The sequence below is a fragment of the Plectropomus leopardus genome, chromosome 1 (genome assembly GCF_026936395.1).
Source record: "Plectropomus leopardus strain MGB_pleo_1.0 chromosome 1, ASM2693639v1, whole genome shotgun sequence".
Classification (NCBI taxonomy): domain Eukaryota; kingdom Metazoa; phylum Chordata; class Actinopteri; order Perciformes; family Serranidae; genus Plectropomus; species Plectropomus leopardus.
Genome location: NC_142176.1, coordinates 16,529,796 through 16,545,919, shown reverse-complemented (window position 1 = coordinate 16,545,919; position 16,124 = coordinate 16,529,796). Strand labels below are relative to the sequence as shown.

The window sequence follows — 16,124 nt, the reverse complement described above, 5'->3', positions numbered from 1 at the left end:
TTGATCAAAACTGCTGAGTATTTTAGTTCACCTTCAGAGCCTGAGTAAACACAACCGTCTGACAAACACAAACAGGGCATTGCCCCTTCTAACCTCAACTAAAACACTGTGATCATGCTGAGACTCCTATAAATCATTTAAGTTTAGGAGGAGGATAACAACACGTCTTTAAACCAAAAGAGACATCGTTAAAGAGAATTGGCTTAATGATATGTCTGAGACTGTACATTCAAGTCATAAGCTCTGTATTTGTTGCCCACTCATTGCAGCCATCATATGACAGCCATCAGCTACAGTGGGAGAAGCAGCCCACGCCGGGCAGGGAAATGCACAGACAGAGGCAAGTTGTTGCCTGTAAGTTAACTGTCAGTCAACACGAAATGAAAAGATGAAGAAGCATGGGGAAACGATGAGAGAAAGACCCTGGTTCCGATGTGTTTATGATGGTAAGTACGATAAGTAAATATAGGGAAGTAAGCATGAGGAAAATATACTTAAATTATTAAAAGTAAAAAATACCCAAATACAGAAAAACAAACAAACAAAATACCGCAAACCTTAAAGTTATTTTTTTAATTAAAAAAACAACAAAAAATTATTTTAAAAAATTAAAAGAAATTCACCCAAAAACAACACAAACCTCAAAATTATACAAGGCAAAAAAACAGCCAAAAAATCCCTCAAAATGTTTTTTTTAAATGAAATAAACCACCCCCAAAATTTTACATTTTACATATTCTCAAAGATTTTAGCAAATCAGTTGATAATGAATTTTCTGTCAATCGACTGATTAATCTACTTATTATTGCAGCTGTATTCGTATAAACTATTTAGTAGCTGACTTTATTACAAAATATAATATTTTTTCTTGCCATGTTTTGATTCAAAAATCTTAATTTGTAAAGTAACAAAAGCATTCAGATAAATCCAGTGCAGCAAAAAGTACAATATTTCCCCCTGAAATATAGTGAGGGAAAGCATAAAGGGACATGAAGAAAATACTCAAGTATAAGTACTTCAAATTTGTACTTAAGTACAGTACTTCAGTAAATGTACTTAGTTACATTCCACCACTGATGATGGAATGAGTGCATTCCAGCACTCTTAATATGAGGAAGATAATATATGATTTTCTTATCAGGATACAGAATAGCAGGACACCTTGGACAGGAAGAGAAGTTATTAGTAGAAGCCCGAGTACACATCCCTGTCAGACATTCGCCCGTACAGACGGCCTCCTGAGCCTCCAACAGGAACAGCCAACCTATCTAATCTAAAGATCAGAGTGTAGCAGTGGATCTGGAAGGAGGACAGACCCTCCTCTGTTAGCTCTGAAGTGGAGCCTCACAGTGCGCACACACACACACACACACACACACACACACACACACACACACACGTATTGACTCATCCACTGTTTTTACAACACCCACACAAACCCCAACTCCTAAATGTGTACTTCAACTCGGAAACACACACAAACATCTGCACACATACAATTATCCACGTAAACATTTGTGCTCTAACCTCAGCGCCCGTTTATGAAGTTTAACCTTTACAACAGCGATGACTAAACACACAGCACCAGTTAACTCTTACCTTGAAAAGCAGCCACATTGCGTGAGATGAGGAACTTGAGGCTGGAGCTGGACGTCTGGAGAAGGTTCTGGATGTCTCTCCGAGCCGCCACCTGGTACTTCTCCTCCATCTTTTTGGTGCAGCAAGTCAGGTTCTTGGACATACACACCTGGAGGTCTGAACCTGAGAGTCAATGAGACTAAATATTATCATCTACAAGAGATGAAGAGTGATGAAACATTAAGAAACTTTCCTTGATGAACAAATAAAAAATACATAATATAACCAAATCACATTGTCACACGTCAGCACATATTGGAGCAACAATACGTTGTCAGCTACAGAAAAAAAATTCACTGTTATGTTACATTAATGTAATTTTATTTATAAGACACAACACATTTCCATGATTTTTCCAAAACTTTCAGTGATTTTTACTAGTTCGATGACTTTTCGAACTTGAAAGTGTGATTGTTAAATTACAGGTTTACAGGACCATGAGAGCCCTAAATAATGCTAACATCCAATTCATCTTTAACTTTATTTACTGTGTGTTCTCACACTTGCAGTGGATTTAAGAGGAACTGGATTGTTTACACAATATTATCGCGCATGTATTACAGGTATAAATCACCAGTTTCATCACAATACAACATTATATTAAATCTCTTGACAATGATACGATATTTGCCGATATCACAAACCCTGCCACAATGCAATTTTGATTTGATTCAATTCAGGACCCTGCAATGGATATGAAACAATATTATCTGTCCACTTATCACAACCTGTAGCAGAAGCTGCAACCACTCCCTTTTTTGCTTTTGGCCATTAAAGATACAACAAAATCACGTAAATAATGTTAATAACTGTAACCATTAAAACACATCATACAGCACATAAACATTCATGGCTAACTGGCTCACAGCTCTGAAGGCAAACATCCTTTCAGCTTAATAATAACCGACAAGGTGCACAACTGTATTAGCTTAATTACTTTTGCATTGCATAAATTAGCCTAGCAGCTTGTGGAGTTTAGCTTAACAATATACATGTATTATTTATACTTTTACTTACTCACCGCCGGTTTAAGTCACTGCGACTTCTGACTGAATTGTACAGTTGAATTTCAGACTGCACGCTCATGTTTTCAGGCTAACATTGTTGAAATGGAGCAGCTAATGTTGCTAACAGACGTTAGCTTAGCGAGATGTCAATGCGGGCAGGTAAGTCGTCACTGATTAAATAATGCCATTGTTTACATAAGATGTGTGCTCTTTCTGTCAATCCTTATTTTTTCCGAAATCCAAAGTATTATATTCTATATAGTAAACAGCACATTTATTCCTGAATAAATAATGCTACCTTTGTTGTCTTTTTCTCTGTCTGCTGCTGTCTGATGGTGACACAGAATTTCAAAATAAAAGCGTATCCTAAAGATGATGGTTCTACATCAATGAAATTGCATAGTTAATCATTGAATCGGTATATTGATCCAGATATGGATCGTTACACCCCTAGAGTGTATTATTAACATGATATGAGTAACTCGTTTTTTAAATGTCAAGGTTATAGACAATAGAGGTATGTTGCAATACCCTAACTGCAACTAACAATTTTATCAATAAATCTGTCAATTATTTTCTTGATTAATTGATTGTTGATTTGTTGTTTGTTCGATATCAAATGTCAAGAAATTGTAATAAATGTCAATGTTTCCCAAAGCAAAAGATGAGGTCCTAAAATTTCTTCTTTTGTCTTTGTCCACAACACAAAGATAATCTGTTTACTCTCATAGAGGAGTAAAGAAACCAGGAAATATTTGCATTTATAAAGCTGGAATCAGAGTATTTTGACTTTTTGTTAATCAATTAATCGATTATCAAATTAGTTGACATTAAATTTAATAATTGACAACTAATCAATTATTAATTGCAGCTCTAATTTTCCTCATCTAATGAGCCCAAAAGGAAATACATCTTTCTGCTCTTTTTGTACAACACAACACAAGAGAAATATTAACAGTAATACAGTTACGTCAGTATAGTCAGATGTAAATGTTTATGGGCTAAATGCTTGGCTCCTCTTGCAAAGACACATCATAGAGTAACATGTATGGCTACAATCTCTGTTTAAATTAGAAAACTGGAGCCGCAGCTAACATTATATTGTTATCAAGATAACAAAAAAAGTCTGGATTTTGGAAATATCTTGATAACAGGTACATGGTGTAAAAAGTCATGTTTTTCCCCCCAAACATCACCAGGTGTTTATTTTTAAGCAGGAGGAATGCTTACCTCTGTGACTTGGATGTAAAGCTACTACGTGACAGGCATAAACTGGGGCGGGGGATTTGCACGCTCTCTTTAGGGTGCTCCACTTTCCTTTACACATTCCACAGCACACACAAGTCAGGTGGATTTGACACCTTAAACTGCCCGAAGGTGAGTATGAATAAGTGAGTGAGTCTAACTATCCTCTGTATGATAAACTGACAACTGTCAGAAGTGACAAGCAACTTCCTTTAGCAGCATTCATCAGCAAAAGAACAAGTAATGCAATCGGTGCAGAGCAGATATTTCACTTCACAGCCCACCTGTTGGTGGCGCTAGAAGAAAAGACAGGGGATCATCAAGGGTTGGGTATATCGTTTAAAAAAAATACAATGGCTATTTAAAAAGAGCTTAAGACAGCAAATGCTGCTAAAATATGTTCAAGAACCCTGTAAGCCTGAGGATTTAAACTTTTTTTTTTTTTTTTTTTTAAATGACTACTCTATATGAAATACATACTCCAGGTAATTTATGCTGCTATTCTCCATGTGCCATTTGTCTACATGTAGTGCATTCATGTTACTATTCTTTAAGGGTCTTAGAGTAATTTTGAATGCTTTTGAGTTTAATATTAGAGATGGGTTGCAGGATGAAATTTATATTTGTAAACTTTGTATGTCATTTAATGTCTGGGAACCTATTTACAATATCTGAATAGCTTATCAGGGTGTCCTATTTCACACATGTCTAATTTTACTTAAAATTGTATTTGTATTTACATTTTTATTGACTCTGAATCAACTGAACTGATTACTAAATACTGATACCAGCACCAATACCAGTACCCTTAAAGTAATACCAACAGCAACAGAGTACTTCATTCGATATGGGAATGGAAGCATTCAGTTGTGTAAAATGCCCACAGATGCTCAGGCTTGTTGCAACACTTTTGAATGTTTTTGTGGCATCTCGGCAGGTTTAGCTGCCAACTCAGTCGAATATATCATGCTCGACTTCACCACACCACAGACTGTAGCTGCTGGTTGCAAATTGAAGAACTCTTGTGGTGATTGCCTGCAAGCGAAACCTTACCAGTAGTAGTTTTTTTTTTTTAGATCTGGCTTGAAAAAGAATCAAATGCAGGGGTCATTTGACTGTAAAAGTTTTGATGCTACTTAGTACTGGCTTATACTATTCGATACTTACAGGTAGAGTACTAATACAAAGTCCTAATTACCATAGTCATCCGGAGACCATAAAAGTCTAAACAAGATTTCATGACAGTGCACATATTTCAGTTGACTGACTGTTTAACAAACCAACATTGCCATCCATGAGATATAGCAAAAATAAGCAGGGTTCCCACACATTTCCATGGACAAAATGTCAAAACATTGCCATGACTATCCATGACTTGCCCAGTGATTTTCAGAAATATCAGATTCAGACTCTCTTCACACAAAATTTTAGCTGGCTGGCATACATGAAGGGAGAGACGGACGACGGGAAGAACATGAAGAAACGTACGCAATAATAAACAAAACATCACACACTGATGCATATTACAACTACTTTATGTCGAAAGCTACTAAAAAAGTCAATTTTCTGTTATGTTACATTAGGTGTAAGGTTATCCTTGAAGGATTACTGTAGTTTTTTCACAACACACTAAAAAAATCTATGAATTTTCTAAAACCTCCAATGAGTTTTACTAATTCCATGACTTTTCCAGGTTTTCAGTGACTTTGGAAATGATGTACAAGGTGCATAAAAAGCCCATTATGACTGAATAAATAAAGTGCCTGCTCTTTAAGAATATTCGGTGATCAAGAAATTGATCACGTCTGTGTGAAACATCAACAGTTGACCACATAAATCTGGTTAAAACCATAATGGTACTTCAAACATACGCTAAGGGCACATACAATTTTTGTGCATTTCTAGTAAATGCTTTAGTGGAGCAAGGAAACCAAAACACGTAGATCCTGAGAGGAGATCTGACTCAAAGTGTTATCGCCTCACCAAGTGATGTCTCAGGTTTTCCACAACGAACAAATGTAAGCAATCTGCACACATAGGGGACAATCAAAACATCTCAAAAGAGGCCCAAAACTCTGCAAAAAAAGCCTCTCTGACATGCCTAGGCAGAGTTTGCAAAGCTGTTGCCAGAGACGCTATCAGCTCCCTGCGAGGTTCAAGAAGAGTGAGGAGGGAGCAGAGCAGGCGATGGCACACGTGGAGGAATTTTAACTCTCACAGATAAGACAGCTTGAAAGAGCCCCAGGTCTTGCTTTTTTTTCCCTTTTAACCTAAATGTTTTCCAGAGCTATTTCCACAAAAAACAGTTTTTGTTGGCCGAGGTGATAGACTTCTGACTTGCTGTGTTCTGACCTTAACTGAAGGCTGTTTGGCACTCCTTATTAGAAAACATGGAAACAGCTCTCTCTCTCTCTCTCTCGAATTCCTGAAATTTCTAGGGGTTATTTTTCCACAAGCTCGTGCTCAGTTATAGATAACTTCTAACTAAGATTGACTTTACCTCTGGTTATCTCCCATAAAAATGTCTGATGCATTTTGGTGACATAATCTGAATCTGTCAGCAAAAAGATATACCTCTCACCACAGGATTTCAGACTTTTTAAGACCTTTTAAAAGTTACTCGTGATGAAATATAAGACCAGTTTTAAGGTAGCAAAAAAATTAAGGAAAAATTATGAACTGGCATCAGGTATTTAAGGTATGAGGCCAATTGTTCATTCTGACATAAAACGTGACTTGTTGGTGATTTTAATTATGTATTATTATCAATTTATTATTATCAATAATTATTTTTAGTTTTTAAAATGCAATGTCAGAAAATAATTCAAGACATTTTAATACCAATTAAGGTCTTTTTTTTAGATCAATGGATGCATTGCCTTTAAGACTTTTTAAGGATCAACGGGAACTCTCCACCAATATCAAGATGCACTTGGATTTGGAGGCTGGTGAGAGGCTCCCAGAGAGGTCAGCGGAGGTGCAGTTATAAACAGTAGCAGGTGTTTTTACAGGATTCGGGAGCTTATCATCAGGAGGCACCACTGCACACAATTTATCTCGGAGAAAGTACTTTGCAGCTAAGAAACGGTGCAGAGATTTAAATCCACAGCAGCTCATTTAAGGGCTCAGGAGTGCTGATGGCATTATGAGGGTTATTTAGTGGTTTAGGAGGCATTTGAGGGTTTTTTGTCAATGTAATCAGATTCCTCACAGCAGCAGAGGAAAGGGGTGGTGAAGTTTGTGGGGAGCAGATTGTGGCAGGATGGTAGTCAACACCATTAAGATTTACTTTTCCAGGAGAGAGCAGCAGCAGTAGCAGCAAGCCGTCCACTCAATGACAGCCCACATGATATATCCACACCCATAATTCCCCCCCAAAAAAGTCTTAGAGGAGTATCATGTGGAATTATGGGTGGTGCACATAAAGTTAAATGTAACCTAGTTTACCAAACTTTGCACCAAATAATTCCTGTTTATCCCTGCAAGCCACTTATCTGCTTTAGACAGCTATAAAAGGAGGAGTTTGGTTTCTTTTTCGTCACCAAAAGGTAATCTCAGCAGCTTTGGTTCCTAGTTTAACAGGATTTAAACAGCATATTTTATATCACCCATGAAGTAAACAACAAATTATACATTTTATAGGCTGATTTCTACAGCAAACACTAGGAAAAACTATCCCAAAACCTATTCCTGCACTGTAAAATAGTAAAATATGACATGTTGATCTTACTCAAAATGATCTTGGAGACAGATTGCCTTAAAAAACATAAGTAAATATAACTTTTAATGTTGATTTCTGTTGACTTTATATCTAAGTGTTACTTGAAATTTAGCTGCATTAACTCAAATTTGTGAAATTGTTGCAACTTAAAAATAACAAGTGAAATTATCTTGCTCTAATTGTTAGCAACTTCAGTAAACAAAGTTAGTCTGAATTAACTTGGTCATAACAAAGAGGATTGTGCCAAAGATAAAGTTAGGAGATCTGTGAGTTCTGTTTTCTTAACATGTGTAAGAATATACAAATATGAATGACTGGTATGCAACTGGCAGAATAAAGATATAGCACCGTAAACTTGGTTTACTTAAGTTTATTTTATTAAACTTGTCATTTTTAAGTTACAAAAACTTACAGGGTTATTTTAATTAAGGTAAAGTTTAAGTAAACCTAAGAATAACATATGAAGTTTACATATATTAAGATTAATAGACTATTTATATTTACATATTTTTTTATCAAGGCAATCAGTTTCCTAGACTTTTTTAAAAGTAAAATCAACACAAGATTTCACAGTGTGTTGCTCAGCATGAAGTGCTTGATATGGGTTCAACATCATCCAGAGATATTTTTTTAATCAACTTCTATTATGAACCTGACGCACTGCTGAACATAAAGTAAATTGGATATCAGTGTCCAAAGATGAAATAGCCTTTGACTCCAAAAAGAACTTGTGTGTCTTATACTTGCCGTAGTTTAAGAAACATGCAGCACTTCTTCCACATATTTTAAATTAAAAGTCACACAAAAAGAGGCACATTTAAACAGATTAAAGCTCTCCTTTGCTGCTGTCTATATCATTATCATGACTGCACACACGCCTCTGAAATGTGTTTAAAAAGGCGTGTTTTGTAACTACAAAGAGAGTGCTTCAAGAAGCCAGAAAATGACAGGTTAAAAGGCTAAAGTGCATTTAGTGAGCTCAACAGGAAGGTGATGTTGCGGGGGATGACTTCTCTAACATAGTTCTTCCATGACTGGTCTGTATGTTGATGCTTTAGTTGCTCTAAAGATGTAAATGAAGAAAATTGTGCAAAAACTCAAAAGAAACGTGACATAATTTGAATTATGCTACTAGCTGGTTTATGGGAATTTAACTGCAGGGACAAACATAACCAGTAATATACACACACAGCTGCTCGTCTGACTCCAACATACCTGCTCTGGGGCTTAAAGGCAATAACTGATTTGGTCCAATTTGTCGGAGTTGGAAAACTTTTCGCACTTCGTCGCATCTGTTTGGACTCCCAAACGTTAATCCAGAGCAACACGCCAGGAAGAAAACGCAGTTCATCCACTGCACGCCCATTTTTAATCAAATTCCGGGTTTTTACTCCACAAAAGCACACAAGAAGCTTGTTTAGAAGTTGACGTTTAGTCCGCTCAGGTGAGTCCCGTCCACATCTCAGGTTTCAGGGTTCAGCATCGACCATGTGGCGTTTGTGTGTCGAGGAAACGCTCCGGGTAATCATTTCAGTCCACACACACGGAGGGAAAGTTGCAGCGATGTGACGAGTCTGTTTGAAAGCGGCATGTTGTCCAAGTTGGTTGGACCGGCTGCAGAGGCGGTACCGTAACGTTACCTGAACACGCTGCTGGATACACAGCTGGGCCGCGGCCCGACAGCGACATCTAGCGGACCCGCCCAGACCTCAACATAAGACCTGATGTATTTTTACTGGCAATTAGCCGACACATGTGGCTCTAATAACGGTGTAGGCTTCATTAAAGAGGTATGCTTAACTTTCTGAAACCTGAGCGATGTGGCCGGATTTCTTTCAAAAACATGGCAAGAAGGCAATGAGCAACTAGAAAATTACCCAAAAGTTTGTGAGAAAAAAAAGTTACCTGAAATTTGGGAGGAAAAAAAGAAACATAAGAAATTAATATATAAAAATAATTATAATAAAGGTATATCTTTTTTTCTGTAGGATACCTTTAAACATCTAATTATAAATATAGATTTCTTCATATTTTTCCATAGTTATTTGATTATTTTCCTTTGATATATTTTTGATCTGCCTCTCTTTTCAAAGATTTTCAGGTTATTTCTTTGTCAACTTTTACTGATTTTTTAAAATTCATTTATCTATTTTTTGCGGTTTGCAAAGACATATCATGCCAAGTTGCTGATTTAATTTTTCCCTGTGTTTTTGAGAGAAATCAAACCAATTTGTTCATGTAGTAAAGGTTTAAATACTTATGGAGTCGGACCGCAGCACAAAAACTGATGTCAGTCCAGGTTTCAAAGGGTTAACTCTCTGGAGTTAGAAATTACCCAACAATTGCTGAGAAAAAAATAAGTATGTTATTAGAAACCGACGAGATTTGGAAAAGAAAAAAGGGAGGGGAGTAAAGAATAATTATAATAAATATATATATTATAAAATTATATATATAATGTGAAAGATGTCTGAGCGAAGCACAAAAAACTGATGACGATCCGCTTTGAAACCTGGATTGACATCAGTTTTTGTGCTGCATTCAGACTCAGACAAGTATTAAAACCTTTTGACCCTGAGCAAATCTGCTTAATTGCTTTTGAAAACATGGACAAGTATGTTGAAGAATTATCATGTTTAAGAACCTTTCTCAGCTATTTTTTTAGTTATTTGTTTATTTCACAAATATCTTAAATCTTAGTTTTAGCTGCTCACTGTCTTATTCCCTTCCTTTCTTATTCACCTTATTTAAATCAAATTAGTTTAACATTTGGTATTGATTTTTAAACTGTATTTATTTATAGGTTGGTTTGTAAAAGTGTGAGTAATCAAGGCATCATTATGGCCTTTATGCAAAATTCATCCAAAGAAAATAAGGTTAAGGGGGAACTCAATTTTCAGTCTTACACAATTTATTTAAAAAAATAACAAAAATAATGTTAAGATATTTCATTACATTATTTGCATCATGGCAACTACAAGCCTATTATGGCATGTCCATGAAATGTTTTTGAATAATTACTCTTTAAAAATCCAAGAGCTAACAGTTAAAAATTTAAGGTGTTTGTGCGTTGGTCTAAAATGTGAAACTTGTTCTTGCCTCTCAGCAAATCACAGGTTTTTTTTTTCTTAGACGTGTGGGTCAAAATTTATGTTATTTAAAGAGACATACTTACAACCAGTGAGGAAAAAGAATAATTTGCATTAAACTCAAACTTAAAATCAAACTACAGGTTTGAGGTGGTTTAAAAAAAAAAAATCATGATAATTTAATAATTTCTATGACTACATCCTCTGACATGCAAGTTTTCACAAAATGAATTCCTAGCTGCTGCAGTCATTTTCCCCTCAGTTTAACCAACACTGCTTGTGAATGTTGACTCCTCTGATAAGAGGAGCTGGAGCTATTAATTCAATGTGGTGTAAAAGGTAAACATGGCACCTATTGCAAATTTCTCAATCAGGATGAATAAAGTGTGGAAGCAAATCAAAATTACTGCAAACGAAACATGTTTGTTTGACACATAACATCATGTGTTATTCAATTTCCCCTTGTTTTAACCAATGCCACAGAAAAATGACATTACAAACTTACATGATTTATAGTCTTTACAAAAGCTTCACTTCAGAGGGACAAGTACTATAATTCTAGTGTTTCCTCCCAAAACCCTTTAGTTGTGAGATTTGCATTAAAAACCAGAGATAAAAGGTTACACAATTTAATATATTTCAAACAACATTACAGTTAAATGATTTAAAATGCATCCAAATCAATATTAGTGCATTTCATACAGGCCAAAATGGCAAAAACATTTCTTTAAAACATCACCACAGCAGTTTCTTAATAATCACAGGGGTTATGGTCCAGGTCAGCTCCATCTCCGCGCTCCTATACAGGCCGGGACAAGTGCAATACCTCAAGGTAAACAGCATTGCAACTAATCCCCACCTGCACAGGAAGGGACATCTCCAAATATCCAAAACATCATACACATCCAAGTATATAAAAATACCAATCGTGGAGTCAACAACAATATCAAAAAGCAATACCACTTGGTAGAACGGCTCATCAACCTAGTCAGTTTTGCATGGATTTGCACAGCGAACATCAGTTAAAGCTGAATGCAAACCAGCAAAACTGACCGAGTGACGATAAACAGATTACCCATGATTACAAACATTTAAGCTTCAGTAAGATGCAGTTAGTTAGAAGTACTTCAAGTGCTCACATTGCAGTAGATGGGAGAAAAACACTACCTGCACTATAAGCACTTTAGTACTGCTGAAACTGAAGTCACTTGATGAGAACTGGCAAGCTTTCCTGGTTTTTGAACAGTGTTAACACGTATATTTTGCAAACAGATTGTGTTTGATGCGACACCCCCAGAACCAGAAATCTAAAACAGGTGGAGAGCAAGCAGGCCACCATCAGTTTTGCATAGATTTGCACAACTCATCTATTCTTGTAGTGCAACTATGCAAAACTAGCAGAGAACTGCAAGATATTTGAGCCCAATTAGGATTTTTTTTTAAAAAAATGGTATGGTGGCGCATGTCACAGCCCCTTATGCCAGAAGGAGCACTTAGGGCAGTAGGTGCTAGTCTATTTCACTATCTGCACTAGATGCACCTTAGCACAAAGACAGTACTTCACATTGACATGTTAACATCAAAAGAATCTGCACATCAGTGTCAGGGTATTGCTGTAAGTGCCTCCACTGCAGTAGGTATTGCATAGTACTACCTGCACTGTAAGCACTTTGACAATACACAGACTGCTAACAGCATGAAGATGATCACCCTGCTCCAGGTTGCTGTGGTCCTGCACTCCATGGTGGATCTAAGGATGACAAGAAATACAAATATGCAGCTTAGTAAAGACAGTGAAGTTGACTTTTTGGCGTTGCAACAAGTTATGTACGCAGGTTTGTATGGGTGAGCACGTGTAACTAATTTCTTGCAATTAATTCTGTAGGAAAAATGTGCATTTCCCACAATGGGAAACATGCACCACTATCACTGGTTAGTTGGTGATCACACGAGTTGAGATACAAGATGTTATGATTTATCGCAGCAGCACGAGGTCACTGAAAACATGAATGAGCAGCGCAGCCTGCGGCCCGCGTTCCCTGCGACACGGGAGCGCCTGCGCAGGGAGCGGTGTTGTTCACCCCTCCCCCACCGTCTTTAACATGGCGCCTCGAAGTGCGCCAACCTTAGCATAAATGCCTTTAAATCAACCCAGCTAAACGCCAACGTAGCGTTGCACAGTGATATTTAGCAACCGCGTGTTGTTTTATTTAGAGGAAACACCGTGGCTTGCGGTTTCGGACCTCCTAGAAAAACACGGCTACCGTGCATGTAGGAGCAGAGGCTAGCAGCAAACAGCAGCCGTGCGCTGCTTGTTGGGCAGGTTAGCTTAGTTAGCTTCAGGAAAACATGGTGATAACGTTAGTTAAAATAACTACAAGTTTGAGACGGAATGGGAGAAAGTGTGGTGTTTTCAGCATCACAGCTGGCTTATTTCAAAGAGTGGCTCGCACGCTAATAAAATTATGAGTTTGACGACACTGGTTAGCAAACAAACGAGCACACGTTTTTAAAATACAACAACGCTACATCTGTCCTGGTGAATTGACTGTATTTAAACATAGTTAAGTCAACGTAACAGCCGTTTTTATATTTGAATGTTCGCGTTCAGGCAATAAAAGTCATTTTATGCAGCTAGGCTAAGCTAGCTAAGCTAAAACGCGCGGCCTAAAACTGCCCCATGTGCTGCTGCTTTGTTCTGGGGGGCACTTTAACTCACACACCACTGCACTCGAGACCGAGCAACAAATTAACCACATTTACAAACTTACTTTTCAAATATCGGGCTAACGTGTTAATACAAACTCGTGTGTTGTTGCCGAGAGGCCGTAATTTTTTTCAACTAGTTGCTAAAGCGCAGCGGAGAAAAGCTCCGGACAGCTTTTCAAATCTCCCTCATTCCCTCAATGGTGGAGCAGAGGGGGCTGCCATGCGCCTCACGTTACACTGTTTTCATCGCCAGCATATCATTTATGTTTTAATGTTTGGATATCACCACCGACGTTAGAGTTAGAAGCAGTTAAATCAGGCGTAAAAAACACGTCGTTTGAGGTTAAATTCAGCAGAACAGATACTCAAACATAACCCCAAACCCGACTTCCTTGCCGATAAACATGCGCTCGGTAGACACTCACCAGCCGAAATCCACCATCTTCGCTCACTTGCTTGGGCTGCCGTGTAGTCTCTTACCGACAAAAGAGAGAAATAAATACGTAACTATTCCGAAAACTTTTCTACCGGCGGACAAAAAGGAAACGTAAAGTGAAGTCCGAGCCGATCGCGAGGCAATTTATAGCCCAGATACGCTGGTTAAAAATGATTGCGGGGTTAGGAAAGTGGCGCGAAGGCGACCAGTTGGTAACCATGTGGGTGAATGAAGGGCGGCTCCCACTGAACGTAAATATCTAGCTACAACCCCCAACTCTCCCTATTAGCATACATAAACTACGGTACTTCCGACACACATCTCCAACCAAACAGCCTCCACCTCTCCCAAGGAAGGAGAGGGAAACACACAGGGATCACTGCGGGTTTATACATCATTTTAACATAAGGAAAATATATGCAAAACGGGGGAAAAGCATGCTTAGTCATGCAGTTTTATGTGCATTCAAGTTTTGCATTATTATGAAAATATAAATAAACCACGTTTTTCTTTTTAATCATAATTATAGTACTTATTTTAAAACTATTCCACATATTGAACACATTTTTTAAAATTTGTTTAATTAAAAATAAAACGATAATTAACCTGTTGCTGCTCCACAACACATTAAAGTAAGCCCATACTGTGTTGTTTTTAAAATTAGTTCAATTTTCGTCTGCACATGACAAGGAACATAAGAAAAAGGATGTTTCTTTTCAAAAAGCAAACAAGTTTCACATAATTCTTCTCACTCTAACCTTAGTTCATACATTTTATTGTAGCATAAAGCACATTTTTTAAAATATTTTTTACATATTTGGCACATACATAGCCCACTGCACATTGCCAATTTAAAATTTTATATTGCTACACAGTTAATACTTTTACATAAAGAAAATAATGAAAACAGCATGCTTAGTCATGCAGTTTTATGTGCAATAAGGTTTTGCATTATTATGAAAATGAAAAAAATCTTAAAACATGTTTGTTTGTTTTCCTTCTTAATCAGAATTTTGGTGCTAATTTTGAAACTATTAAACATATTAAACACATTTTTTTCTGTAGGTTCGTTTAATTAAAAAATACAGTGACTAATTAACCTGTTGCTGCTCCATTAGACATTTAAATCAGCCCATACTGGTTTGTTTTCAAATTTTTTGACCTGTAGCTTATTGATATAAATTAGTTTAATTTATGTCAGTCTCCCCACTGGGAAAACTGTTTCTCTTACACTTCAAAATCAAACAAGTTTAACTTATTTTTTCAAACTCTTATTTTAAATAGTAATTTATTAGTAATGTAGCATAAGAGACATATTTTTATAGTTTTTTACACACTTTGCATACTCAGATTTTTTTACATACTAGTGTGAACATTGTAGCATATTGCTCATATGTGTTATAATTTTACACACTTCATACTTGTACTTCTTATTTCTACTTATATTTTTTTTTACATCAGTTGCATTTCTGATTCTGATATTGTTGTCAATTGTAATGCAAGCCCGCTTTAAAAATACAATAAACAAACTGTTCAATTAACTTGGTCACTTATTCTCTTGTATATTTTAAGTTTGTCCATTAGAAGACAATGAAATATTTATTTATTTATGTAATATTTAAAAAACTGAAGGCCTACCTCAATAAGTGCCTATTATAAACCTAAGGTCTGTGGGTCCTGAACAGTATAAAGTGATTTTGGTAGACCATTTTTCTTGAATAAATGTTCATTATTTAATTTGTTGAATTAAAACTTATGTCAGATTACAGTTGATTCTTCAGTTTTTAAAAAAATGTTTATTGTAATTTAAAAGTGATTTATAGTGAGACAGCAATAGGCCTATGATTTGGGTTGGAGTCTAAATTATGTTCTGTGAGGAAGTATATTTGATTAGTTTCAGGTAATGCTTTAACAGGAACACACAAAACTGTTGATACAGTAATCATAAGCTCCAGCAGCTGATTCAAATCATTTATGAGATAATGATGATATTATCTTAGGAACAAAAAGGCAAAAAATATAAACATGAAGCTGATAAATACGTTTTTAAAACATATTTAAACAATTGTTTTAAGATGGTAAAACACTTAGTCACAATTAGTCTGCTAGTAATGTTTTTGAAGTTTGTCTTTAAAGTAGTTCAGGGCAAAACGAACAATAAACCCAAATGATTTAGACCACAGAGGTTTGGTTTGTGCAGCATCAAAAGTTGCAGTAATAAAAACTTATAAGTACTGCAAAATGTTTACAATTATGAAAGCCTTTGTGATTCCAGTTCC

General features: G+C 36.4%; 1 protein-coding gene and 1 long non-coding RNA gene across 2 annotated transcripts in view; both read right to left on the bottom strand.

The window, feature by feature from the left end:
- Positions 1 to 9,327, bottom strand: part of gpc5a (glypican 5a) — a 165,095-nt gene extending 155,768 nt beyond the window's left edge. The window contains exons 1-2 of the mRNA XM_042491763.2: positions 8,827 to 9,327; positions 1,600 to 1,761 (exon numbers count right to left, since the gene is read on the bottom strand). Coding sequence (XP_042347697.1) covers positions 1,600 to 1,761; positions 8,827 to 8,977 — 313 coding nt within the window. The 5' untranslated portion in view covers positions 8,978 to 9,327. The remainder of the gene's footprint in view (positions 1 to 1,599; positions 1,762 to 8,826) is intronic.
- A 1,988-nt stretch (positions 9,328 to 11,315) lies between these two features.
- Positions 11,316 to 15,326, bottom strand: LOC148190387 (uncharacterized). Its single transcript, XR_015777440.1, has 2 exons — positions 13,835 to 15,326; positions 11,316 to 12,450 (listed from the first exon to the last, which is right to left on the bottom strand). It is a non-coding gene; the product is annotated as an uncharacterized LOC148190387 (long non-coding RNA).
- Positions 15,327 to 16,124: the final 798 nt, after the last annotated feature.